The 27818-nt window shown below is 41.8% G+C and overlaps 1 protein-coding gene across 5 annotated transcripts in view; it reads right to left on the reverse strand.

Moving 5' to 3' along the window:
- Positions 1-27818, reverse strand: part of nek1 (NIMA-related kinase 1) — a 148880-nt gene that overhangs the window by 35855 nt on the left and 85207 nt on the right. For all 5 annotated transcript variants that reach the window (XM_072257636.1, XM_072257633.1, XM_072257634.1 and 2 more), the window contains 8 exons: positions 20339-20594; positions 18352-18513; positions 17909-18154; positions 10109-10223; positions 7926-8026; positions 6155-6372; positions 4683-4831; positions 1614-1855 (listed from right to left, as the gene is read on the reverse strand). In XM_072257636.1, coding sequence (XP_072113737.1) covers positions 1614-1855; positions 4683-4831; positions 6155-6372; positions 7926-8026; positions 10109-10223; positions 17909-18154; positions 18352-18513; positions 20339-20594 — 1489 coding nt within the window. The remainder of the gene's footprint in view (positions 1-1613; positions 1856-4682; positions 4832-6154; positions 6373-7925; positions 8027-10108; positions 10224-17908; positions 18155-18351; positions 18514-20338; positions 20595-27818) is intronic.

A 27818-nucleotide genomic window follows, 5' to 3' on the forward strand; every position in this document is an offset into this window, starting at 1 on the left:
AATTTGAGAATGAATTTGGTTTGTGCCAGGTTTTAGAACTTCAGCAGGAACACCCTAATGCCTGACAAGAGAATATCCTGAACCTAATTACCCCATCCACAAGTTAAATTTCCCACACTGTAAGAATTATCAACACTTGACTGGCATTTTGTAAGCCAACAGCTGGTATTGAAAATGGCTGAAATAATTTATTAAGGAATTGATAATACAGCACCATGAAAATGATGCCATTATTATAAAAGGGACAACTTATTTTTGATTCTGAGGTTGTAACCAGTGGATAGTGTGCATTTGTACTTTTAGGAGATCTTCAGTAAGGCATAACAAAAGATTATTAAAAATAGTAAACAACATCTTTGGGTGTAACATACTACTAGTATAGATTGAGGATGAGTTGATGAATTGAGAAAATAGAAGCAAACTGATAATTTTCATGTTATTGGCTGGGCAGGGATAGCCACACAGTTTGGTAATGGGACGCCAAATACTCAATTCTATATTAGAGACTTTAATGAGATGAATCACATATATCTAAATTTGCTGATGAGTGCATGCTGGGTGTCGATGCAGGCTGTAAGAAAAATGTAGAACAAGCTAGAAGGGCATGCCCTAAGACACAGAAGATGACATATAATGTGATAAATTTGAGGTTAATTGACTGACAGCACCCAGAAGTAATGAATTCATTAGGGTCCATGGAGACTTCCAAAGTAATCTGATGAATCCTATTTCCCCTCTTCCTTGTTTTCCCAAATGACTTCAATTTACACTCTCTCACACATAAATAGATGGAAAGAATGCAGGCAGGTATGTAGCAGCCAACCAAAACTGGATACAATATTCCAAATGTGATCTCACTGACAGTTCAACTGCAACAAGACATCTCAACTTCCACACTCAATGCCCTGACTGAAGGCTAGTATTCCAAAAGCCTTCTTCACCATCCTGTCTACCTGTGGTACCACTTTCAGGGAACCATGTACTCGTATTCCTAAATTCAGATTTATCACATGGACATGTTAATATACGATTAAATGCTCCTTTTGCATTTAAAACCAATACACCTAAGGATGTATTGGGGGCAGCCCACAAGTGTTGCCACACAATCCCTTTGTTCTACAACACTCCTCTACTGTGAAAGTCCTATCCTCATTTGTCATCTCAAAATGCAATATCTTACATTTATCTGAGTTAAACTCTGTTTGCCATTCTTTGGCCCACTTACCCAGCTGATCAACATCCCTTTGAAAATCTGGATAACCATCTTCACTGTCAATGACAGGAGCTATTTTGGTGTCGTCTACAGACTTACACATCATGCTGAGTATACTTATCCAAATTATTAATATACTGTAGATCACAAATAGAACCTAGCTCTGGTGAACACCACTGGTCGTGGGCCTCCAGTCATCCACCATCATCCTTTCAGTCAAATGATGGGAAATACTTGCCTTAATGCAAATTAATGATCTTCGCCACCAATTTGAAAGTATTGTATAAAACATGGTGAAAATCCATAGCATACAGTTAAATAGCTACTCACTTAACTATAGTATTGGACATTGTATTTACCAGTTGCATGTACTAATATAAAAGAACACAGCAAAAGTAACCTGAATGCCATTCTTCATGAATTGCGCTTTGGTCACTGCTACTTGCTGGATTTTCATCTTCTTCCCCCTCAACTCCATTCATTGAGGACTCCACATTATAAACACTTTCCTCAGGAGGACTTGAATTGGAAGCCACTTCTTCTTCTTCTTCACTGAACCCTTCACTGGGCTGCTCGTGTAACAGACGCTCCATAGATGCCTGAAGCTCCTGCAAATCGTCTGCATCGGCCTCACCAAACATGCTGCAAGACACAAATAATTAAAGTGATCACAATGCAACAGTTAACCTTAGGATCAGGACAAAAATACTTCCCTGGTTGCATGGGCAGATGCACTTCTCCAATGAAGCTTGACAAGAGTTTGGGCTTCAGTACCTCATCTTTCAAATAGGCATTATAATCCTCCAACCTCTACATCGGACGTGAAGCTGCTAAATACTAATCTCCCTGTCTGATACCAATCTCTCAGTATTCCCTGAGACCAGATGCTTGTAGAGACTTTATTATCATTGACACCCTTCTAAACCCACTAATTGATTATCCCTTTAGCCAAATGCCATCCTTTCTGCACCAGCAACCTGTTGTTCCTTTCCTTGTCCCATCAAGGTCATATATACACACCAATGTGCCAGATAAAGGCCAGCAATATTACAAAAGGATCCCACCCACCCTGGTCATGGACCGTGCCCCACTTTCATCAGGGAAGATGCTATGCAACATCCACACCATGGGCACTAGCCTTAAAAAGTTATTTCCCCAAGCCATCAGGCTGATTAACACTTCCACCTCACTACACATTTATCATTTTCTGTCAGTCACCTTACACACAAATATTTTTGTACCTAGTGCCACTTTATGTACATACAAGCTAATTTTATTTTTCTGTTTGTTTTCTTTATGCTTATGCTACATTGGATCCTGAGTAACAATCATTTAGTTATTCTTTACACTTGTAAATTGATAAACAACAATAAAAAATCTTGAATCTTGTTACTTCATCAGTCCTTCCTTCCACGTCTTTTCTTCTGTTCATTTCATTTTTTTTTCTCCTAATTCAGCACGCACTTAAAATGTGAGCACTTAACTACTTATCAGTCATTGACACAATTAAGAAGGAATACAAGAGTGCAAAGCCATAGCTGTCCATGGCAATCCTATAAAATTGGGAGTTATTCACAAAGCTTGGACTAGATGGAGTTCCTTTAATTTATTCATTTTGCAGGATGTTTATATTGCTGACAGAAGTTAGCATTTGTCATCCTCACTTGCCCGAGGTTGAGCAGGGATCTGTTGAAGTGACTCCAATAATGCTGTTGCTTAGGGAGCTTCCCATTTATCAGCTCGTGTTATCTGGATTATGCTGCTGGCGAGAATGTATTATTAAGGAGTTGAAATGGAATTAACAGGGTGCAATCATCTCCATTTTTTACCTCGTGATGGAAGGAAGGTGGATCATGACTGAAAAGTTAAAAAAATGGTTTGGCCTAAAATACTACTCCAAGGAAGCGATATTACAGGATTGCAATGATTGCCTGTCAACAATGATAACTACCCTCATACATGGAGGAAAATCTCCAACTGTTGGAGATTTTTCCCCCTTAATGCCCAAGACTGACTAGGCTCTTGGTCAAGGGTAGTCACTCTCACCTATCTCTGCAATTCAGCTCCTTGGTCCTTTCTTAGACCAAGGCCATGATGAATTCTGGAGCTCAGCAATTCTGGAAGTAGTGAGCAGGTTATTGGAAAGTTGGACCATCTGTCAATATTTCCACCACTATTAATGATGGGCAGTAATTATCTAATTGGATTTTTAATCTGAGTTTTGTGAACAGGACATTGAGTTATTTTTCTATGTGATCCATGACAGGATTGGTGATTAGAGATTAGGATGAGTAAAATATTAGATGTTTAAAAACCAGGAAGAAGATTTTAAAATTAGACTTTTAGCCTGCATCAAGCTGGCTAAAAGCCAGCAATATCACATGAATGACAATGGGTTAAGGACTTTAGTGCAGGCATATCTGAATTTGCAAACAGTGAATCTGTCGTCTCTGCTGTTCAACTCTACAGTGGAGTGCAAACTTGTTGCAATTCTCCAGTGCTAATGGACCCTGGTATGGGATCCCCATGAAAGCACAGCAAGATGAATCTGTGTCTTGGGCTAACCACAGCTCGAGGAAAAGATACGATGAGCCTCTCAGAAGCAGCTATCTCTGGGTAGGAACGGCAATGTGTGAAATTACAGAGATGGCACTTTATGACCCGAACATTCCGCAGTCTAGTTCAGTTTCAGTTAGTTCTGGGGAGGCGGAGGTACAGAGTGGAAGTCTATTGGAGAGGTTTATGATGGTGATGGAAATTAATGGCTTCAACCCTAAACATTTTTTATTCATATAATTGCATTCTGTATATAAGCCAAAGAGCTAAAAATTTTGACAGTGAAGTCAAAATTTTTCAGGAGGGAGAGTGAAGACATAAAACTGGCTATTAGAGTGGTCAAAATATGGAGGTCACTACAACCTGTACACTAAGGAGTTAAGTAGACCTTTGAGGGATGATAGATGAAGAGAGTAGGAGAGGTCCAGGAGGAGCTTAAATAGGCTGAAGTGGTCTGCTTTTCAACTATAACTCTGACATACGTAACATGGATGCCACATAACAGCAGCTGTTGTAATTTAAAATTGCACAGGAATAACAGAGAAGGATTGCAGCAAGTAGTAACAAGTCGATGGATTTAATGCATGTCTTTGGATTCAACCATGGATTTAACCCATGATCCAAGAAATAACCTTGGAAACATTTTCAAAAAGGTTACAGCAATACTCAACTTAAAACTGAGCAAAGTACTCAATGATCATATTTGATACAAGATTAAAATGACAACAGCACGTACTGCAGAGCAGAACAGGAACAGGCCCTTTTTTCTCCATAACATTTGCATCAAACTCAAAGCTGAATTGAACTAAGTCATTTCTGTTTCTCTTACTTTCAACCTAATCTAGACATTTGAAGTGGGAGTCTCTAACAATATTCCAAAGTGAAGAATTTAATAAAAAAAAACATAACGCACGTGTCTGAATCTGAGTGATACTCATCCTTGATGGGCTCATCTTCGATATCATCCAGTTCAAGATTATCTTCAGGGGCATCTGGTGCACTGTCATCCATGTACGTCTTGAACATTTTATTGAGGTCAGGGAGTGAGCAGGTCCTCAGCATCTGTAGAAGAGGAACATGTATTCAACCTAAGCTAGACATTTGAACTAGGAGTCTCTTTCCACAATAGTCATCTTAAGTGATGAATTTCACCTGTTAGGGCATATTTTGGTCTTGGGGTATACAGCAAAACATTAACTTCAGCAACCAATAATTAGACTTGAATGTGTACTGTAGATTGAATTTAAAATGCAGCTCTGGACAACAGATTCCTTAAGCTAGGTACAGCAGTTAATTGAAAAACCAGACAATGCTGATTAACGTTCATTTTGGATGTCTGGAGTGTGGGTGTGACGAAGGAAGTGTGAAGGTTATATGTAATTCAAAGGAAGCATTGTAGATATACTGTAAATATAAAATTGTCCTTTAGCATATAAAATGTCATGCAATATTGGGTTGAACAGGCCTCTTCCTTCAGAGAGCGCCTTATGAAAGACTGCTTTATATCTACCAACTGCGTCTCTCTGGTGACTCTGTGATACATCGCGATCCCGTAGCCACTGACCCGAACAGATCAAAGTGTGAGCACTAATTTTAAAAATACTCACTCACTTAAATCATTAGCCACACAATGGGCCGCAAAGAGGAATAGGTCACACGCATGGCTGAGATACAACGGAGGATCAAATGGGTAAATTTACCATTCACTTCAAAGACACTACAGTCTAAGTAGAGGCACCCAAATCCACAAGTGATAGGAACTAATGTGCAGAGAAGCCAATATTTACAGTAAACAAAATTACTTTCAATTGCATTTTCCTTATCATTTGAAATCTTTCTCAGACTGTTCCCCATTTCCAATTCAGAACAGCATTGCTCCTGAACTCAGTCCACAAGGCTGCTCCATATCTAAACCATTTATATACACTGTAAACAGGATTAGCATCAACAAACATTTCTAGAATAAATGACCAGATGAGCAAATGCAGACAAATCTAATCAGAAAAAACTCAGTGCTTTCCCCAATTAGATAATCTTCTAGCCAACATCCCACTGAGCAAATCATTAACCTGTCAACTAATCACTGTACTCAGGTTGCCGAAAGCTGTACAAAAAATGGAAGTATGATATTCGGAAAGCATCTACAGTCAACAAGGTTTATATCTGGTTTATCTAGCTCCTCTGATAAAATGATACAGGGAACTGGATACTGCACTGTCTCTTCATGCATCCACTATGGATCATAAAATGTCTGGTCAGTAGTGGTCTCTGCGCTTTATTGAAAAATGCTGTATGTTCCAATTGGAAAACACTGAGCCCATTGTTAACACTTCCCTGAGAGCTACCATCAATTCCTTTATGCACAACAGCATAGGATTTCTATACCTTTGGATTGTATGCATCGAACAATCCAGTTGATAACCCAATCAACAGAGACTGTTTGCCTTTGGAATTTGCTGGAGATAAAGACCAGGACAATGGTTTAGATCCTGCTGCCTCTTCCTGGGAGGATTCCCTCGACAACATGGCTGCAGCTCTGTCCTGTAAAGGTGGTAACTTCTGGAAAAACGGTTCACTTGGTGGAGTCTCAATAGCACATCCCTCTGTTTGACAAGAAAGATAGATCTGAATACACAAGATAACAATATGCCCAGTTGTATTAATAGAAACAAACTTTAAATTAAAAAAAACTAAAAACTGGTTATGGAAATTTCTTTTTAAACTTATAAGATTTTAAGTTGGTTGAGTCTCTGTTTAGTAATCAATCAAGAGGGAATCACAGAACGAGATTCCAAAGGAAAATATTTGTACAAGTTATTGAGCTGACAAGGTTAAATAATTCAACAAAAGGTAAAAGTAATTACATTATGGAATCATAAAGCATTGAAAAAGGCCTTTCGTTGCACTGTGTCCATTCTGGCCATTAAGTAACAATCTAACCAATCCCATTTTCTAGCACCTGATCTCATTACATTTCAAGTGTAACTGGTTTATTGTTATCACATGTACTGAGATACAGCGAAAAACTTTGTTCTTGTGCTATCCAGACAAATCATGGTACATATGTCTCAACAATATGAAGATAAAGCAAAACAGAATGCAGAACACAGTGTTACATTTACTGAACAGTGCAGTAGACAGGTAAAATGAAAGGGTTTTTGACAGAGTAGAGATTGAGAGCTTATTTTTAGTGCACAACAGGCCCATTCAAAATCTTTATGTAGCAGCAGATTAAAAGCTACCTTCACCATGATATTGCCTGCTCTGAAACTTTTGCATCTACTGCCTGATGTTCACCTGAACACTTCTGAAGTGTGAGTCTCTGCCTCCACCCCTGCTCAAGCAGTGCATTCTTGATTTCAATCACCCTAGAGGTAAATCATGTGCCCTCCAGTTACAGACTCCTCAGCTCCTGGGAAAGTGTCTACTCTGAGAAGAATGAGGTGGATCTCAGCAAAACCTATTGAATATTGAAAGACCCAGATGAGTGGATGTGGAGAGTATGTTTCCTATAGTGGATGAATCTACGAGCAGAAGTCACAGCCGCAGAATAGAATGGAGATGAAGAGAAATTACTTTAGCCAGGAGGTGGTGAATTAATAGAATTAATTGCCACAGATAGCTGTGGAGGTCAAGTCATTGAGTAAAGCAGAGTTTGATAGGTTCTTGACTAGTCAGAGTGGCAAACTTTATGAGGAGAAGACAGGAGAATGGGATTGAGAGGGATTGAGAGGGATCGTAAATCAGCCCTGATGGTGGAGCAGATTTGATGGGCAGAATGTCCTAACTCTGCTCCGATATCTTAAGGTCTTATAGTCTCTACCCATCATTGAACTCATAACCTTGGACACATCAGTCAGGTTCTTCCTTGACTTTTACTGAGGTGAATAAACTCAGCCCGTATTAAATCAGCCATCACCGAATGGCAGACAGCCTCAACGGGCCAAATGGCCTAATTCTGCTCCAATGTCTTATGGTCTTACATTAAAATGGAGCCTAATTATTTTGCAAATATTTTGTGCCATGACTTGAATACCTAACAAAAGTACCAAAATGTATCAGAATAGCAAAGTTTCTGAAACTGGCAAGAGATTCAAGTAAAGTGGAGCAAAAAAAAAGTTAGCAGAGCATGAAGCAAACAGCAACTGAAACTGACCAGCATTCACTTTGGAATCTGTTGATTCAATCAGCTTTTCCTCAGTGAGTCCGGCACGCTGCTGTGTCTTTTCGGCTTGTGCAACAGCATCATCTAGTGGTCTGTGAGGGGAGAAAAGGTGGTGTATATAATAATAGATGGTTAACACTGACACAGGTGCAAGACAAATCCCTTAAATTCTACCCTCTGTTGCAAAATGACCAATTCATAAATAAAGGTTGCATCTCAAATTCATTTCCTCTTCAAGAGAAAGAAACTGGGCTTAAACAAGTTGATGCTTTCTTGCAGTAACTTCTAGGACGTAAGAACAATATTGCACAGGACAGGGTCTTCAGCCCATGATGTTATGCCAAACTATTTCAACCTAATCCCTCTTCACTGGACATTCACTATATCCCATCCTTCTCAGCACATTGACATGTATCCTTCTCAGCACATTGACATGTCTACTTAAAAGTATTTAAACGCTCGTGTAATCTGCTTTTACCTCCATCTCTGACATTACATTCCAGGCCCCCATTACTCCATGTAAAAAAACAGACTTGCACATTGTGAGAGTTATACAACATTTTGATGGGGGTATAAGTAGGTCAAATAGGTAAATACAAGCAGGCTTTTTCTTTTTGAGGCTGGGTGAGACTATTAATGGAGATTGTAGATGAAGGGAAGATCACTCAGAAGCTGGTGCGAGTGTGGAATGGGCTGCCAGCAGAAGAGGTGTATGCAAGCTCGATTTCAGAATTTAAGTGAAACTTGGATAAAGTAAAAGGATCAGAGGAATATGGAGGACTATGGTCCAGGTGAGGGTTGATGGGACTAGGCAGAATAACAATTTGGCACAAACTAGATGGGTTGCAGGACCAGTTTCTGTGTTGTAGTGACACCTCTTTCACATTTCCCCCACCCCCACTCACTAGTACCAGCCATTACAATCTCAGGAAAAATATACTCTATGGTCATCTATCCATGCACAAATCAATGGAGCTTAGAAAAGTAAAGGGCTGTGGGGAAGTCTATTAATTTCTAAGGTAGGGACATGCTCGGCACAACTTTGTGGGCTGAAGGACCTGTATTGTGCTGTAGGTTTTCTATGTTTCTATGCATGGAAACATTTCCTCTGATACAGTCATATTATAGTACAGAAATGCTGGAGGAACTCAGCAAGTCAGTCAGCATCTATGGCAGAGATGAAACAGTCAATGTTTTGAGTTGACAACGTTCATCGAGATTGAAAAAGGGGAAGAAGCCACAATAAGCAGTTGAACATGCTGGTAGGAGATAAGTGAGACTATTTGAGAGGGAAGGTGGGTATGTAGGGGAGGGGAAAATTAACTAAGAAGTTGGGAGGTGGAAGTAATAAAGGACTGAAGAAGGAACCTAAAAGGAAAGGGCAGTGGACTAAGGAGAAAAGGAAAGGAGGAAGGTAACCAAAAGAAGTTGATGGATAGGTGAGGAGAAGAGAAGCAGTGAGACGGTACCCACAATGAGGAATGGGAAAAAGTGAGAACAAAGGATGGGGAGAAATCATTGGAAATTGGAGAAATTGGTATGCAAATCATCAGGTTGGAGGCCACCCAGACAGAATATGAAGATTTCTTTTCCAGGCTGAGTTTGGCTTCATAACAGTAGCTTTGTGTGTGTGGCTCACAATTTCCAATATGCTAAGATTTTAAGATTTCCAGCATCTGCAGAATCTCTCATGTTTGTGTATATCATACTACAATTGAGGTTTGGCAACTGCATCCCTTTTATCTAAAACATTCATTTGCTGCTAGCAACCTTGCTTTTAGCTGGCAAAGAGATTTCCAGCATTTGGTCAAATTTAAGCAAAGAAAGCTATTTGCTTTATTTTTGAGATTTATCTCGACTCATTCAATACAATTTCACTGCAGCAGAATTTATGGTGCCTTCTTCTCCAATGGTTGATGAACTTTAGTTATCCATCTCTTAGCCATGCACATAGAAATAACAACACTGCACTTTGCAAGTTTAACATGGGTTGATAGCATTTTGGAGTGAAAGAAATTGAATAGTTGAATACAAGAACAAAAGAAAAGAAGAATAAAGAATAAACACAAAGTTTAGAGAGTGCATCATCTTGCATTAAATACAATGGCTAATTGGCAATGCAGTTGTTTGGAGACTTTGATAAACTCTGAAGGAAAGCTGTGCATTCCATTCACCTTTCTTCATCACTTTCTTTTTCCCATGCATCTACAGTAACTGGGGCCACTGGGATATCATCTCTGTTCATCTGGTCTCCTTCTTCAAGAGCCTCTGTTTCCAAGTCCTCTGGTTCTGAAGGGAATTTAGAAACTTGCTTTAACATAACTTCAGAAATATGAATGGTGTCATTCATCGTTCCACAAAAGCTTGTGTGTGCTTAACCCATTGCTTCCTCCAATTTAAAAAAAAACTACTTTGAGACTGAAATATCCAAACTATATAAAGTAGACACGTAAGCCTTGAGACCTTTTCATATCTCCATGAATAAAAGAACATTGACCTGGGAACACTAGCCGTTTCTCTGCAGTTAATCTGCTTGCATTTTTAGTACATTCTGTTTTTATTTAACATGAAATAAATTTAGGTAAAGCATTTGGGTAAAATTTCCTGTAATTTTATTCTCTGTTCTTAAAAAAGGACTGACTCATTCTGCAATCAGTGTAGCATAGGTTCAATAGACTGGCTGCTGGAATGAGGGAGGTGAGTTGTCCTGATGAGACTGCTAAGGTTGGCCAATACTGATGAGCTCAGAAGAATGAGATGTGCTCACTGAAAATGACAATTTTCTGAAAAGGACTTGCAGGAAAAGGAACCAGATCCTAAAGCTACAGAATCTAGAATAAATGGGACACAGTCTCAGGATGTGATCAACAGTTTACAACTGAGATGTACAAACAGATGTTAAGCTTTGGAATCTACTGCCTCAAAAGGCTGCAGGGCTCAGGTACTGAGTATATTTAAAGACAAGGACATGGAGGGAACCAGAACACAAGTGGAATGGCAGTAAAATGGACAAGTTAGAATTTCATTATGGGCAACCTAATCAAAACACGGTGAGTGTGTGTGCATGCATCCATCACAAGAGATGAGGACCCATGATATCCTTGTTTATTATTTGTGTGTCTGGAGGTGACTGATGAAGGCTAGGAAGTACTTCCCACACGTAGGACAAGTGTGTGAAGGTTCTGTAGTTGGGGTGCCTGCTGCTTGTTCTTTCTGCTGTGTTGTTTCCTTTCTACTTCAGTGTTGCAATTTTTTTCAGCTTTGGTGGCATCTCTATTGAGAAGGCTGTGCCAGGATGAGCATGTAAGGCTGCATGTTCCAAGTGTGATCAAGGTCAAGGGCCTCGAGTGTGCCCTTGAATAGTTTTCGCTGACCACCATGAGAGTGCTTCCCTGTGGAAAGCTCTCCGAAGAACTGCTTGGGAATGCAATCATCTGACATCCCAATGACATGGCCTGCCCATCTGACTTCATTTTTCATCAGCATTGTGTAGATGGTGGGCATGTTTGCTGCAGACAGCACTTTCATGTCAGGAATTCTGTCTTGCCAATTGATACTTCCCTAGGCATGACAAGAGGAAGTGGTTCAGCCTACATGCATGTCTCATGTACACAGTCCACATTTCGCACACATAGAGGAGAGCGAATAGGGTGATAGCATGGTAGACTATCAGCTTGGTCTTCAAAGTAATTCCCCTTTGCCCCCAGACAGTGTCGCGTAGTATCCCAAAATTGGCACTCGTCTTGGCGATCCTGCAGCTGACCTAGTTGTCAATGCTAACTGCTCAAGGGGGTGCTGCCAAGATAGCTGAACTTGTTGACTGCCTGGAGCTGCTGGCCGTTCACTGAAATGGATGGCTCCACATAGGCTGGAGTGTTGGCGGGGTTGGGGTTGGGGTGGGGGGTAGCATGACCTCTTTCTTATATGTAATGTTAAAATTCCTGTTAGCATATTGTAGAAACAAAACTGTACACCACCATACGACCATTATCTGCCCAAGAGAATGTGCAAAGCTCAACGGGTTGGGGGTGGGGGCTGTTACTTATTGGAATAAGTGATCTTATTGATTCGTCTAAGATGCCAAGAAGATGATAAAGGAGATTTTGGAGAGGTTATGTTGTGAAGGAATCTAGAACTCAGGAGAGAGTTTCAGCATACAGCATCCATTTAAGGCCTCTGTGAGGAAGGATTTCTTTTCTCACAAGGTTGTGAATCTTTGCAATTTTGTACTGCAGAGAGGCGTGGAAGATGAATATATTCAGAGCAGAGTTAGATAGATTGATAGATATTTTGAGGAGATAAAAGGAACAATCTGGAAGATGAACCATATCACGATGAAAGCAAACCTGATCATATTTAGTGGCACAGCAGGGTTAAAGGTTATGGGGACAAATCCTGCTCCTACTTCTTATACAAATGCATGAATTAAGAGCAAGAGCAGAATATTTGGCCATTAATGATGACTTCACTTATTTCTGTCTCTCCAACCATCCCCCAATCTACAACTTCAAACATGCACTGTTTTCCTTTGCAACTCTCAAAACACGCTGGAGGAACTCAGCAGGTCAGGCAGCATCCGTGGAAACGATCAGTCAACATTTTGGGCCGGAACCCTTCGTCAGGACTGAGGAGGGAAGGGGCAGAGGCCCTATAAAGAAGGTGGGGGGAGGGTGGGAAGAAGAAGGCTGGTAGGTGCCAGGTGAAAAACCAGTAAGGGGAAAGATAAAGGGGTGGGGGAGGGGAAGCAGGGAAGGGATAGGCAGGAAAGGTGAAGAAGGAATAGGGGAAAACACAATGGGTAGGAGAAGGAGGCGAAACCATAGGGAGGTGATAGGCAGTTGGGGGAGGGGGCAGAGTGAAACTGGGATGGGGGAAGGGAGGGGGAGGGAATTACAGGAAGTTGGAGAATTCAATGTTCATACCAAGGGGCTGGAGACTACCTAGACGGCATATGAGGTGTTGCTCCTCCAACCTGAGTTTAGCCTCATCATGGCAGTAGAGGAGGCCATGTATGGACATATCCGAATGGGAATGTGAAGCAGAGTTCAAGTGGGTGGCAACCGGGAGATCCTGTCTGTTGTGGTGGACGGAGTGGAGGCGCTTGACGAAGTGGTCCCCCTAATCTGCGTCGGGTTTCACCGATGTGGAGGAGGCCGCACCGGGAGCACCGGATGCAATAGATGACCCCAACAGACTCACAAGTGAAGTGTTGCCTCACCTGGAAGGACTGTTTGGGACCCTGAATGGTGGCAAGACAGGTGGTGTAGGGACACTTACGCTTACAGGGATAAGTGCTGGGTGGGAGATCCGTGGGGAGCGACATTTGGACCAGGGAGTCGCGGAGGGAATGATCTCTGCAGAAAGCGGAGAGGGGTGGAGAGGGAAAGATGTGGTTAGTGGTGGGGTTCTGTTGAAGGTGGCGAAAGTTGCGGAGGATAATGTGCTGGATCTGGAGGCTGGTGGGGTGGTAGGTGAGGACAAGGGGAACTCTGTTCCTGCTGTGGTGACGGGTGGATGGGGTGAGGGCCGAAGTGCGGGAAATGGAGGAGATGCGGGTGAGGGCATCATCGATGACGGCAGAAGCGAAACCACGATCCTTAAAGAAAGAGGACATTTGAGATGTCCTGGAACGGAAACCCTCATCCTGGGAGCAGATGCGGTTGAGACGGAGGAACTGGGAATAGGGAAAGGCATTTTTGCATGTGGCAGGGTGGGAAGAGGTATAGTCGGGGCAGTTATGAGAGTCAGTGGACAGTCTGTCTCCAGAGATGGAGACCGAGAGATCAAGAAAGGGGAGAGAAGTGTCCGAGATGGACCAAGTGAATTTGAGGGCTGGGTGGAAGTTTGAAGTAAAGTCAATGAAATTGATGAGCTCAGCATGGGTGCAGGAAGCAGCACTAATGTAGTCGTCAATGTACCGAAGGAAAAGTTGGGGAGCAATACCAGTATAGGTTTGGAGCATAGGCTGTTCCACATAACCAACGAAGAGGCAGGCATAGCTGGGGCCCATGCGAGTGCCCATAGCTACGCCCTTGGTCTGAAGAAAATGGGAAGAGCCAAAAACGAAGTTACTAAGTATGAGTACCAGTTCCGCCAACTGGTAGTGGTGGTGAGGAACTGGTGAGATCTATTGTCCAGAAAGTAGCGGAGGGCTTTGAGGCCTTCTTGATGGGGAATGGAAGTGTACAAGGATTGGACATCCATAGTGAAAATGAAGCGGTCGGGACCGGGGAACTGGAAGTTATTGAAGAGGTGGAGGGCATGGGATATATCCTGGATGTAGGTGGGGAGGGACTGAACTATGGGTGACAAAATGGAGTCCAGGTAGGCAGATACAAGTTCGGTGAGGCAGGAGCAGGCAGAAACTATGGGTCTACTGGGACAATCAGGCTTGTGGATCTTGGGGAGGAGGTAAAACCGAGCAGTGTGGAGTGTGGGAATTATGAGTTTTGTGGCTGAGGATGGAAGGTCTCCAGAGTTGATAAGGGTGGAGATGGTACGGGAGACGGTACGGGAGACAATGGTTTGATGTTTTTTGGTGGGATCCTGTTCCAGGGGTAAGTAAGAGGAGGTCTCAGAGAGCTGCCATTTGGCCTCAGTAAGGTAGAGGTCCATCTGCCAGACTACTACGGCACCACCTTTGTCTGTGGGTCTGCTTTGACCCCAGCATCCGCAGAGAATTTTGTGTTTACCACTGTTTTCCTTTTTCATCTTATGATCAAGAATACTTGACCTGCAATGTCAACTACGCTTCTCTTCTTTACCTTCTGAGTACTTCCAACATTGTCTCATTTTGCTATTAAGCAGTTGGTATATTAATTAACTACAACCATCGCTACCACACCATGTTCATCAATAGGAAATCTCTCAACCTTGATCACAAAGAAGCATTGTAAGAAAAAAATGCTCCAAATATCTCCCATATTCTTACAAATTTGACTATTAAGATGTGAAAAAGTAACAATATGTGAATACTACTGAGACTTCTCACACAGCCCTAAATATAATCATTAAACTCTGGTTCGGCCACTTCTGGAGTATTGCAATTAATTCAGTTCTCCCCATTAAAGGAAGGATGTGGAGTCTTAGGAAAGAGTACAGAAGAGATTCACCAAGATGCTGCCTGTATTGGAAGGCAGGTGCTATAAAGAGGTTGGATAAACTTGGGTTGTTTTCTCTGGAGCAGCAGACGCTTCTGATAGAAGTTTCTAAGATTATGAGAGGCATGGATAAAGCAGACAGTTAGTCTCTTTACCCAGTGTCAAAATATCAAATATCAGAGGGCATGCATTAAGGTGGATGGGGGGGGGGGGGGGGGGGGGTGCAATTCCAAGGGAGATGAATGTGCTGATTTTTTTTGGTAAACAGACTGATGGACATGCGGAATGCACCGCCGGGGTGGTGGTGTAGGCAAATACAATAGAGGGGTTTAAAAAGCTCGTCAATAGGTGCATGGATATGTAAAGAATGGAGGGATTTGGATAAGCAGGCTAATTTTTTTTTTATTTTTGGATAATATTTGGATAAGGGACTAGTTTAGTTAGGTGTTTAATTAGCTCAGCAAGACATTGTGGGCAGAAGGGCATGTTTCTGTGCTGTACTGCTCCATATTCTATAATGTGATGAGATTAATTAAACTGAGGGCCAATCAGCATGATCAGATACGTCTGATGTGCCTACATTTTTAGTTTTGACACCTCAGCTGGTGTGTTTCCTAAACATGAAGCTATGTAATGTGCAGGTGTTCCGCATTAAAAAAAAGGGAAAGGGAAAGACCGTTAAGCCTTTGCATTTTGGTGGAAACTAGCCATTTGGAAATGATATACTTAATATTTTAAAATCCATTCTCTCCCATGAGCAAAATGTTTCAGAGGAAAAAGTGGTTTCAGTTACTTTTCCAGCTTTAAAATGTCACCGCAGCAAAAACAGCTTCCAAGATGAGCTAATGTTGAACAGATGCACCTTCTAAATTTCAGATCTTCCTTCTCCAGTGTGAGATATTTCTTGTGGGCTCAGTAATGGGCACCAACAAGTTCTGGTTCATTTTTAAAATGAACTTTGCCTGTGTAATTTATAGAATTAACAATGCAGAAATAGGTCATTCCTGTTGTATGAAGGTTCGCTAATGCAACAAAGTTGAAACTAATGGACCGAATGAAAATTCTAACTATTGCTGAAGAGTATTTTTACAGAACTCCCATGTATTTTATTTAAAGATAGAGCCCTTTGGCCCAACAAGCCACACTGCCCAGCAACACATCTATTTACAGGACAATTTACAATGAACCAATTAACCTACTAACTAGTACATCTTTGGACTGTGGGAGGAAACCAGAGCACCTGGAGGAAACCTATGCGATCAGCAGGAGAAAATACTAACTCCTTACAGATGGGACTGGAATTGAACTCCGAACACCCTAAGCTATAATAGTGCCATGCTAACTGCTATGCTATCGTGGCGCCATGTAACATCAATGTCCACTGATCTGAAATCCAAGATACATTTTGTCACAAGCACATTACAACTCGTTTGTAATCAATTAGAGAGTGAAGCAGCAGGGAAACGGGCCCTTACTGTACTTAGAGATACAGCATCATAACGAGCCCTTCCAGTCCAACAAGCATGTAAGGAGCTTGCAAGTCCTCCAAATGATCACATTGTTTTCTTCCCACAATCCAAAGATGCACATGTTAGGTAGGGTTAGTAAGTTGTAGTCATGCTTTGTTCGCATCAGAAGCGTGGCAACACCTGCAGGCTGCCTCCAGCACATATTTGGATTGATGACGCAAAATTACTAATTTCACTGTTTGTTTTGATAAACCTGTGATAGATAAAACCAACTAAGTACCACTCTGTTTAGCCCACAGAGATACATTAAAGTTCTTATTGCATGAAATTAAAGAAAGGGAACTGGGAAGCTTCCGTGGTATCTTGGCCAATGTTTATCCCTCAGCGAAGAACACCAAACCAGATTATTTACTCATGTGGTCGTTGTTTGTGGGAGCTTGCTAACTGCAAATTGATTTCCCACAATCCACTACAAATACTACTTCAAAGAGTACATCTGATTTTACAGCACCCTGGGATATCTTGGAGGTAGGGGATGTAATTAGTTCGTTACCAGAACACAAAGTACCACATTCAAAATAATCACCGGGTAAACTTTCATTGTTCACCAATTCTAGTTGTAAAAAAATGCACATCATCTATTACAATTAACTATACAAAAAACAATTTGATCAGATGCTGAAGTCTGGAGAGAGAAAAGAAATAATCACAAATTGCTAGGGGAACTCAGTGGATCAGGGAGCATCCACAGAAGGAAATGGAGGGATTTAGGAGCCCAGATAAAAGGTTAGAATCTGGTTGATTATCACTGACATGCGTTATGAAATTTGTTGAGATCTCAACCTGAAATGTCTATTTGCCTTGACTGATGCAACCTGACCCACTGAGTTTCTCCAGCATTGTTCTACTTTACATCGCCAAATACTATGAATAAAAGAGGGATCCAAATTAAGAGATCTGAACGCTGCTAGAATTACATTCAGTTCTTCGGCCCCGTTAAACTTGGCACAACTGAAGCATTGCAACCAACTCCAGTTGCCAACCTCTGAAGGACCTGGATGCCCAAGAGAAGGTTCAGAAAAGATTAATGAGAATGATTTCAGGCCTGAGTGCTTTCAACTTGCAGGTTGAAATTGATAAGTTTGGATAAGTCTCCTTGGAAAAAGGAATAGACTGTAGTATATAAGGACAAGATAGAGGGATGAGAGTAATCCTGATTCTATTCTGTTTGCAATGATTATAAAATATTTGCAGCACAAATGTAGACTACTCAACCCAAGAGGTTCAGGCAAAGTCCATTTTCAACAAACTCAAACCTCTCTTCATTTTATTTTTATCAACTATTGCTTGCAGTGACAGAATCTTTGATAATCTCACAAACAACTAATAGCATGAAAAAAATTACCTTCCATCTTGTCTTCAAATACTGATGTTTTTGATGTTGGAATAGATACTTCCCTTGACTGTGCATTCTCTGCTCTTGAAAGCTCAATGATTTTGGTTTCCATTGTGTCTCCTGCTATGGATATCTGTCCAGCATTAGCCACAGAAGTTCGAACAGGTTCATTAACTACTTTTTGATCAACCATGCCATTTACTGCATCGATCACCATCATGAGTGCCGGGTCAACTTCAGCCAAAGGGGCTTTTGCTGTTTTGAAAGAGGAGGGTAAATACCTTGGATTTTCATTCAGAAGTGAAACTACCGCCCAACATTAAGGAACCGGAAAAAGCCTCATCAGTCATACAATAAGCTTAAATAAATACCAAGAAGTTCATTCTGCAAAACTAGGATAATATACACCTATAACATTCAAAACAGTACTTCTTAATTTTTCAGTTACTTACCATTATTTTCAACGGTTACAGTATCCAATAGCATCCCCGTCTGAATTTGCAAATCTGCTTCCCCTAACACTTTCAAAACTGTGTCAGAAGGTTCTTTCTCCCATACTTTGCGAGGTTCATCTTTAATTAACAATTTAATAACTTCTCCGGATGTTTGACATGCTGATAAAAGTGAACAAAAAAAAAAAACACTAATTGACTAGACAAATGTTCAGAAACAGAGACAAAAATCAATTTACACTTCAAGGTCTCCTTACATCAGACTTCTGAACCTAACACCCACCTCCCTATTATAATCCTTAGTGATTACTAACCATTTCCACACTCAAATGTCAGTCCTTGCTTCCAAGGACTCCTCTGACCTTGCTGACCACCAAAAGCAATCAGCAAGTATAAATGCTAAATTATCTACATATCAACAAGTACAAAATAACTCCTCTCATTATTCTATCTGAAACCAGGTAGTTGAAAGAAAGTCACTGATTCATAAACAGAACAAAAATCACATGGACCAAAAATTTAATCACAGCAGTACAACTTATCACTAATCGGATATATTGTGTGCAGCTTTGGTCATCTACCTAGAGGGAAGTTGTCAAAAAGATTGAAAATGTGCAGAGAAAATTTATAAAAGGTATTGCCAGGACTTGAGGTCCTGAGTTATAGGTAAGGATTGAATTGGTTGGGACTTTATTCCCTGAAGCATATGAGAATGACGGGAGATTTGACAGAGGTATATAAAATAAGGGGTATAGATAGAGTACATACAAGCAGGCTTTTTCTACCGAGATCGTATGAAACTAGACCTAGAGGTCATGGATTAAGAATGAAAGGTGAAATGTTTAAGGGGAACATGAGGGGGAACTTCTTCATTCAGAGGGTAGTGAGAGTGTGGAACAAGCTGCCAGTGGAAGTGGTGATTGCAGGTTCCATTTCAACATTTCAGAGAAATTTGGATAGGTACATGAATGGGAGGGGTAGGGAGGGCTGTGGTCTGGGTGCAGGTTAATGGGTGGTGTGCTAACATGCCATCTGTAAAGAAACAAACAACCTTGGCAGATCACACTGTCACCAAATCTTTGTTGCCTATAAAGATATAAAGGAGTGGTCTTGTTACAAAGCATATCACCAAGGACCAATAATGTACAATTCTTAAATAGACAGATATTGTTTTAATAGCATTAGAACAACATTTAAATATCGAAAAGGATATCCAATAAATATACTGACATTTACACATGAAACATTTTGAAATCACAAGGTTCAGTGTAATCAAAGACAGCTCTTCATTGTGCTAGTACACAGCAGTGTGTTACTAAGCACAAGTGTTCTGAAAACTGATCAGGCCATGTATACCACCACTGGCTCCTCAAATATACATGTACAAAAATAACTTAAATGAGGTGTGGAGTTGATGTTGCAAGCATACGGATCTGCACATAACAGATCAGTGGAAAAGTGATTTGTGCTTTGACAACTCATGATGTAGCTCCTGCACACAGCATAATCAATTGTACATAACTGAAACTCACCATATTTGGGAGGAAACAGATTTAAGGGAAACAAAATTTTAAGTATTTGGAACTAGCTGATGGTCCTACTGCATTTGTGTTTCATTCAGCTGCTTTTCCTGATCCAATTCAATGACAACATTTGTATGTTTCTTGTTCCCTCATATGTTTATCTTACTTCCCGAAATATCAACAGCTCCTTTCCTGCCTCGTGCTGCTCAAACCAATAAGTTCCTCCAGCAGATTGTTTGTTGCCAACGGCTCTCAGTGTCATAGGGAACTGATTAAGAAATAACCAGGTTCTACATACCATCATGTTTGGGTCAAGTTCGAATGAAGCTTGTGTGACCTGGTTTTATTGAACAGGCAGCCTGTGGTACTTCCCTATTCCCCACCAACCACGTTGTTGACAAAAATCAAATTCTTCTTCACAACTGTTTTCTATTGTAAAGAGTAAAGCTATAGTTGTTCCTTACTCTCATCCTTTAACCCTGAGGTTTCTTCGAGCGTAAGTTGAGCAAGAGGAATCACAGGTGGAGGTTCTGCTTCCCATTTTTTCCTTTCCCCTGCAAAGTGGGGGCCATCCTCCAGCTGCTCCTGAGACTGTGTGCCATTTCTGTTAGAAGTCACGACACTTTCGTCCTGCAATGCTGGCAATGCTGCATTCACTTCATGACATTCCTGAACTTTAATGTTCTGATTTAACCGACGCAAAATCTCTTGCTTTTCCTTCTGAAAACAAAAGGACAGCGTATGAACAACTTGTGATTTTTGATAAATTCTACCCAACCAGATTCCAATCTCAATGTTCAAAAGTTCAAAGTAAACTCATTATTGAAGTATAAATATGTCCCCACTTACTAGATAATACTGAGATTAATTTTCTTTCAAGCATCACAATAATACTAACAAAAAGAACTGAATCAATGAAAATCTACAAAGATGGACAAGCAATCAATGTGCAAGACAACAAATCGTGCAAATACAAAAAAAAAGAAAAAACAAAATAATAATGAAATAATAAATATTTTGAGGAGTCTTTCAAAGTGAATCCATAGCTGTAGAATCAGTTCAGTGATGGGATGGGTGATGTTATTCACTCTGGTTCAGGAGCCTGATGGTTGAGAGGTATTAATAACTGATGTGAACCTGGTGGTGTGGAACCCAAAATAATTGAACCATAATTCAAGAAATCAGATATTCAGAAATACAGAATAAAAGGAAATGTCACAAAGTGTCTTCATTTGAGAACAATGCACAGAAAGAGAATAAAGGATAACTGATTCAAGTGAAGAATAGTGATCAATAGTCATCACATATGTGGTTTAGAGCCTGAGAGTTCTCAGCGTGGGTGAGAAAAATGCATCAAGAGAGCACATAGCATCGGCTTCTCCGAACTGAAGATAAGCTGAAAATTCTGTGCTGTAGCATGAATGTAAATCTGTCATGAATACGTAATCAATCAAATATGGTGGAACACACATCAAAGTTGCTGGGGAACGCAGCAGGCCAAGCAGCATCTGTAGGAAGAGGTGCAGTCGATGTTTCAGGCTGAGACCCTTCGTCAGGACGATCCTACTTCCAGCATCAGAAGGGGATGCTCAAAAATTAAAGATAGTTTATTTTTATTCTTCGGTGTAAATGATTATTACTCTGAATCTGATGCAGCATAAAAACACAGTAAGTATAAAAGCAACCCTATAAAACACAATGTAAAATTAACTGTTTTCTTGTAGCTATATATACAGTGACTTGACAGTTAATGAGAAATTGACAAAGTGAATCTTGGTAAGAGGAACTCTTCTTGGTAGTAGCAGGGCCACCGAGTGGGTGAGATCCTTCATAATATTGCTGGCCTTTTTCCAGTACCTTTTTGCATGTCCTGAGACCACAAGATATAGGAGCAGAATTATGCCATTTGGCCCATCAAGTTTGCTCCTTGATGGCAGATAGGTTTGTTTCAACTGATAGGACCCATGTTTCAACTTTTGATTGCAGGGTTGCAACTGCAATTCATTGTTGGCTACTCCTATCTTCAAATAATAGCTGCGGCAGAACAGGACACAAATGTGTGGCTTCATTTGACTATGGCTCTCAAATACTGAAGGAAGCTCAATTTATAGTACTTAACTGTTGCAACAGCAGGAGAAACAGAACCAGGTCAGTGGCTTCAATTGACTGCTGGTAACTGCAGATCCTGCTATTAACATGGGAACAGGTGAACTTTAGGTCATTTAAGTACAAAAGAGTGGAATTGTCAGTTTTATGGACAGGGATGCTTGTAAAATGGCTGTAGACTTAAATCACATATGCTTGTAAATTCCTTGATGTTTAATGCTGTTTCATGTTGTTCTGTACAGATTATTCTAATATGGGGGTGCGGGGGTGGACCTCATGCAGAAATTCCAAACACAGATGACATGTTTTTACATGCGTAGCACCTTTCATGACCTTGGCTCTGAAGCCAATGAAGTCATAAGGAGTATACACTTATAATGTCAGAAATGGAGCTAACCATTTAAAGCTCTTTGAGAAAGATAAGGCAATAATGTTCAGATTTTTATTAGTGATAGATAGAAAGGAACAACTCCTTTTCCCTTTATGGGATCTTTGATATAGAGCTTTTGGTTTAACATTTCATCAGAAAAGCAACTCTTCAGGCAGTGTACTATTCCTTCAGTGATGCACCAGTGTATCAGACAAGATATCAGTATTACAGTGGAGTAAAGAAAATTACAGAGCCATGAGGGAGGAGTTGGCCAGAATTGACTGGAAAAGAACACTGGCAGGGATGATGGTAGAGCAGCAATAGCTGGAATTTCTGTAAGCAATTAGAAGGCACAGGATATAATCATCCCAAAGAGAAGTTTGCTAAAGGAAAGATGACACAATCATGTCCAACAAGAGGAGTCAATGCCAAATTAATAGCCAAAGAGAGGGCACATAATAGAGCAAATATTAGTGGGAAGTTAGAGGATTGGGAAGCTTTTAAAAAACAACAGAAGGCAACTAAAAATGTCATTAAGCTAAAGATAGAATACAAAAGTAAGTTAGCCAATATTAAAGAAGATATCAAAAGTTTCTTCAGGTAAATAAAGTGTAAAAGAGAGGTGAGAGTGGATATTGGACACTGGAAAACTATGCTGGAAAGTTAGTAATGGGGGACGACAAAATAGTGGACAGACTGAATATCTTAAGACCATAACTACAAGACCATAAGACATAAAAACAGAATTAGGCCATTTGGCCCATTGAGTCTGCTCTGCCATTCAATCAAGGCTGATCCCTTTCTCCCCCTGCTCAGCCCCCTCCCTGTAACCTTTGATACAGTGTCCTATCAAGCTCTGCCTTAAATACACCCAAAAACCTGGCCTCCACAGCTGCATGTGCTAATAAGTTCCACAAATTCATCAGCCTCTGGCTAAAGAAATTTCTCTGCATCTCTGTTTTAAATGGATGCCCCTCTATCCCTAGGCTGTGCCCTCTTGTTTTAGACTCCCCCACCATGGGAAACATTCTTTCCACATCTACTCTGTCTAGGCCTTTCAACATTCAAAAGGTTTCAATGAGATTCCCTCCCCCCCGCCCAATCCTTCTAAATTTCATTTCGACTCCCTTGTCCATTCGTTCCCCCCCATCCCTCCCCACTGATCTCCCTCCTGGCAGTTATCCTTGTAAGCAGAACAAGTGCTACACATGCCTTTACTCTTCCTCCCTTACCACCATTCAGGGCCCAGACAGTCCTTCCAGGTGAGGCGACACTTCACCTGTGAGTCAGCTGGGGTGATATACTGTGTCCGGTGCTCCCGATGTGGCCTTCTATATATTGGCGAGACCCGACGCAGACTGGGAGACCGCTTTGCTGAACACCTACGCTCTGTCCGCCAGAGAAAGCAGGATCTCCCAGTGGCCACACATTTTAATTCCACATCCCATTCCCATTCTGACATGTCTACCCACGGCCTCCTCTACTGTAAAGATGAAGCCACACTCAGGTTGGAGGAACAACACTTTATATTCCATTTGGGTAGCCTCCAACCTGATGGCATGAACATTGACTTCTCTAACTTCCACTAATGCCCCACATCCCCCTCGTACCCCATCCGTTATTTATTTATATACACACATTCTTTCTCTCACTCTCCTTTTTCTCCCTCTGTCCCTCTGACTATACACCTTGCCCATCCTCTGGGTTTCTCCCCCCCCCCGCTTTCTCCCCGGACCTCCTGTCCCATGATCCTCTCATATCCCCTTTGCCAATCACCTGTCCAGCTCTTGGCTCCATCCCTCCCCCTCTGGTCTTCTCCTATCATTTTGGATCTACCCCTCCCCCTCCCACTTTCAAATCTCTTACTAACTCTTCCTTCAGTTAGTCCTGACGAAGGGTCTCGGCCTGAAACGTCGACTGTACCTCTTCCTAGAGATGCTGCCTGGCCTGCTGTGTTCTCCAGCAACTTTGATGTGTGTTGCTTGAATTTCCAGCATCTGCAGAATTCCTGTTGTTTAAATTTCATTGAGTACAGACACAGAGCCATCAAACGTTCTTCGTATGATAACCCTTTCATTCCTGGAATTATCCTAGTGAACCTCCTCTGAATCCTCTCCAATGCCAGAACATCTCTTCTACGATGAGGAACCCAAAACTGTACACAATACTCAAGGCGAGGCCTCACCAGTGCCTTATAAATCCTCAGCATCAAATCCTTGCTCTTGTCTTCTAGACCTTTTCAAATGAATGCTAACATGCAATTTTCCTTCCTCACCACCGACTCAACCTGCAAGTTAACCTTCAGGGTATTCTACACAAGGACTGCCAAGTCTCTTTGCATCTCAGATTTTTGGATTTTCTCCCCGTTTAGAAAATAGTCCGCACATTTATTTCTTCTGCCTAAGTGTGTGAACATGCATTTTCCAACATCAAATTTCATCTAGCACTCTCTTGCCCATTCTCCTAATCTGTCTATAAGTCCTTCTGCAGCCTACCTGTTTCCTCAATACTATCTGCCCCTCCAGCAACCTTCATATCATCTGCAAACTTGGCAACAAAGCCATCAATTCAATCATCTAAATCATTGGTATACAGCATAAAACAAAGTGGTCCCAACACCGATCCCTGCGGAATACCACTAGTCACTGGCAGCCAACCAGAAAAGGATCTTTTTATTCCCACTCGCTGCCTCCTACCAATCAGCCAATGCTCTAACCCTGTCAGTAACGTTCCTGTAATACTTGGTAAGCAGTCTCATGTGTGGCACCTTGTCACCGGCCTTCTGAAAGTCCAAATATACAACATCCTCTGCATCCCCATTCCAACAAGCTTGGCAGGCAGGATTTTCCAAGTAGGAAACCATGCTGATTTTGTACTATCTTGTCCTGTGAAACCAAGTACTCCTTCACCTCATCCTTAACAATTGACTCACATCTTCCCAACCGCTGAGGTCAGGCTGGCTGGTCTATAATTTTCTTTCTGCTGCCTTCCTCCTTTCTTAAAGAGTGGAGTAACATTTGCAATTTTCCAGTCCTCTGGCAACATGCCAGAGTCCAATGATTTTTGCAAGAATTTCTAATGCCAGCACACTCTCTAACACTATCTCTTTCAGGGTGCAGTTCATCTGGTCCAGGTGACTTATGTACCTTTTTTGAGCACCTTCTCCCTTGTAATAGTAACATAGAAACATAGAAAACCTACAGCACAATACAGGCCCTTTGGTCCACAAAGTTGTGCCGAACATGTCCTTACCTTAGAAATTACTAGGCTTACCTATAGCCCTCCATTTTTCTAAGCTCCATGTACCTATCCAAAAGTCTCTTAAAAGACCCTATCGTATCCGCCTCCACCACCATTGCCGGCAGCCCATTCCATGCACTCACCACTCTGAGTAAAGAACTTACCCCTGACATCTCCTCTGTACCTACTCCCCAGCACCTTAAACCTGTGTCCTCTTGTGGCAACCATTTCAGCCCTGGGAAAAAGCCTCTGACTATCCACATGATCAATGCCTCTCATCATCTTATACACCTCTATCAGGTCACCTCTCATCCTCCGTTGCTCCAAGGAGAAAAGGCCGAGTTCACTCAACCTATTCTCATAAGGCATGCTCCCCAATCCAAGCAACATCTTTGTAAATCTCCTCTGCACCCTTTCTATGGCTTCCACATCCTTCCTGTAGTGAGGTGACCAGAACTGAGCACAGTACTCCAAGTGGAGTCTGACCAGGGTCCTATATAGCTGCAACATTACCTCTCAGCTCCTAAATTCAATTCCACGTTTGATGAAGGCCAATACACCATACGCCTTCTTAACCACAGAGTCAACCTGCGCAGCTGCTTTGAGCATCCAATGGACTCGGAACCCAAGATCCCTCTGATTCTCCACACTGCCATGAGTCTTACTATTAGTATTATATTCTGCCATCATATTTGGCTTACCAAAATGAACCACTACTACTACTATGTCGACTCAGGCCTAGGGGGCTGGCGTCGGGCACAATGACGGACTCTCCACTTCTCCCTCTCCCTCATCAGTGTGTTCAGTTCACCTACATTAGCCGCGCCGCTGTCTTCTAGGAGCGTGTTGACCATAGTCTTGGGAGGGCGCCCAGGGTTCATCCTCCCGTGCTTGGGCTCCCATATGATGACTAGGGTGGCAGGTAGCTCGAGGTGGCGTAGACAGTGCCCTGCTAGTTGCAGTCTTCTCGCCTCGGTTTTAGTGGTGAGCATCGGTAGGTTGTTATAGAGCTCAACGTTCGTCATGTGCTGTTGCCAACTCACGTCAACAGCCACCCGGAGAATTCGTGTATAGCAACCATCTAGAGACTTTTGCATCGTCTTGGTGAGTGTCCACGTCTCGCACCCGTACGTGAGAATGGACTCTATGACTGCTATGAAAATCCTCTTTTTAAGCCCTGTGGTCAGGTTCGACTTCCAGATTTCCTTCATGTCGTTCATAGCCCTCCACGCCAGCGCCTTCCGTATCTTTATGTCCTTCTCTGAACTCAAAATGAACCACTTCACACTTATCTGGGTTGAACTCCATCTGCCACTTCTCAGCCCAGTTCTGCATCCTATCGATGTCCCATTGTAACCTCTGACAGCCCTCCACACTATCCACAACACCTCCAACCTTTGCGTCATCAGCAAACTTACTAACCCATCCCTCCACTTCCTCATCCAGGTCATTTATAAAAATCACGAAGAGTAAGGGTCCCAGAACAGATCCTTGAGGCACTCCACTGGTGACCGACATCCATGCAGAATATGACCCGTCTACAACCACTTTTTGCCTTCTGTGGGCAAGCCAGTTCTGGATCCACAAAGCAACGTCCCCTTGGATCCCATGCCTCCTTACTTTCTCAATAAGCCTTGCATGGGCTACCTTTATCAAATGCCTTGCTGAAATCCATACACACTACATCTGCGGCTCTTCCTTCATCAACGTGTTTAGTCCCATCCTCATAAAATTCAATCAGGCTCGTAAGGCACGACCTGCCCTTGACAAAGCCATGCTGACTATTCCTGATCATATTATACTTCTCCAAATGTTCATAAATCCTGCCTCTCAGGATCTTCTCCATCAACTTACCAACCACTGAGGTAAGACTCACTGGTCTATAATTTCCTGGACTATCTCTACTCCCTTTCTTGAATAAAGGAACAACATCCGTAACCCTCCAATCCTCCAGAACCTCTCCCGTCCCCATTGATGATGTAAAGATCCTCGCCAGAGGCTCAGCAATCTCCTCCCCCGCCTCCCACAGTAGCCTGGAGTACATCTCATCCAGTCCCGGCGACTTATCCAACTTGATGCTTTCCAAAAGCTCCAGCACATCCTCTTTCTTAACAGCTACATGCTCAAGCTTTTCAGTCTGCTGCAAGTCATCACTACAATCACCAAGATCCTTTTCCATAGTGAATACTGAAGTAAAGTATTCATTAAGTACCTCTGCTATTTCCTCC

This window comes from Mobula birostris, chromosome 5, assembly GCF_030028105.1.
Source record: "Mobula birostris isolate sMobBir1 chromosome 5, sMobBir1.hap1, whole genome shotgun sequence".
NCBI lineage: Eukaryota > Metazoa > Chordata > Chondrichthyes > Myliobatiformes > Myliobatidae > Mobula > Mobula birostris.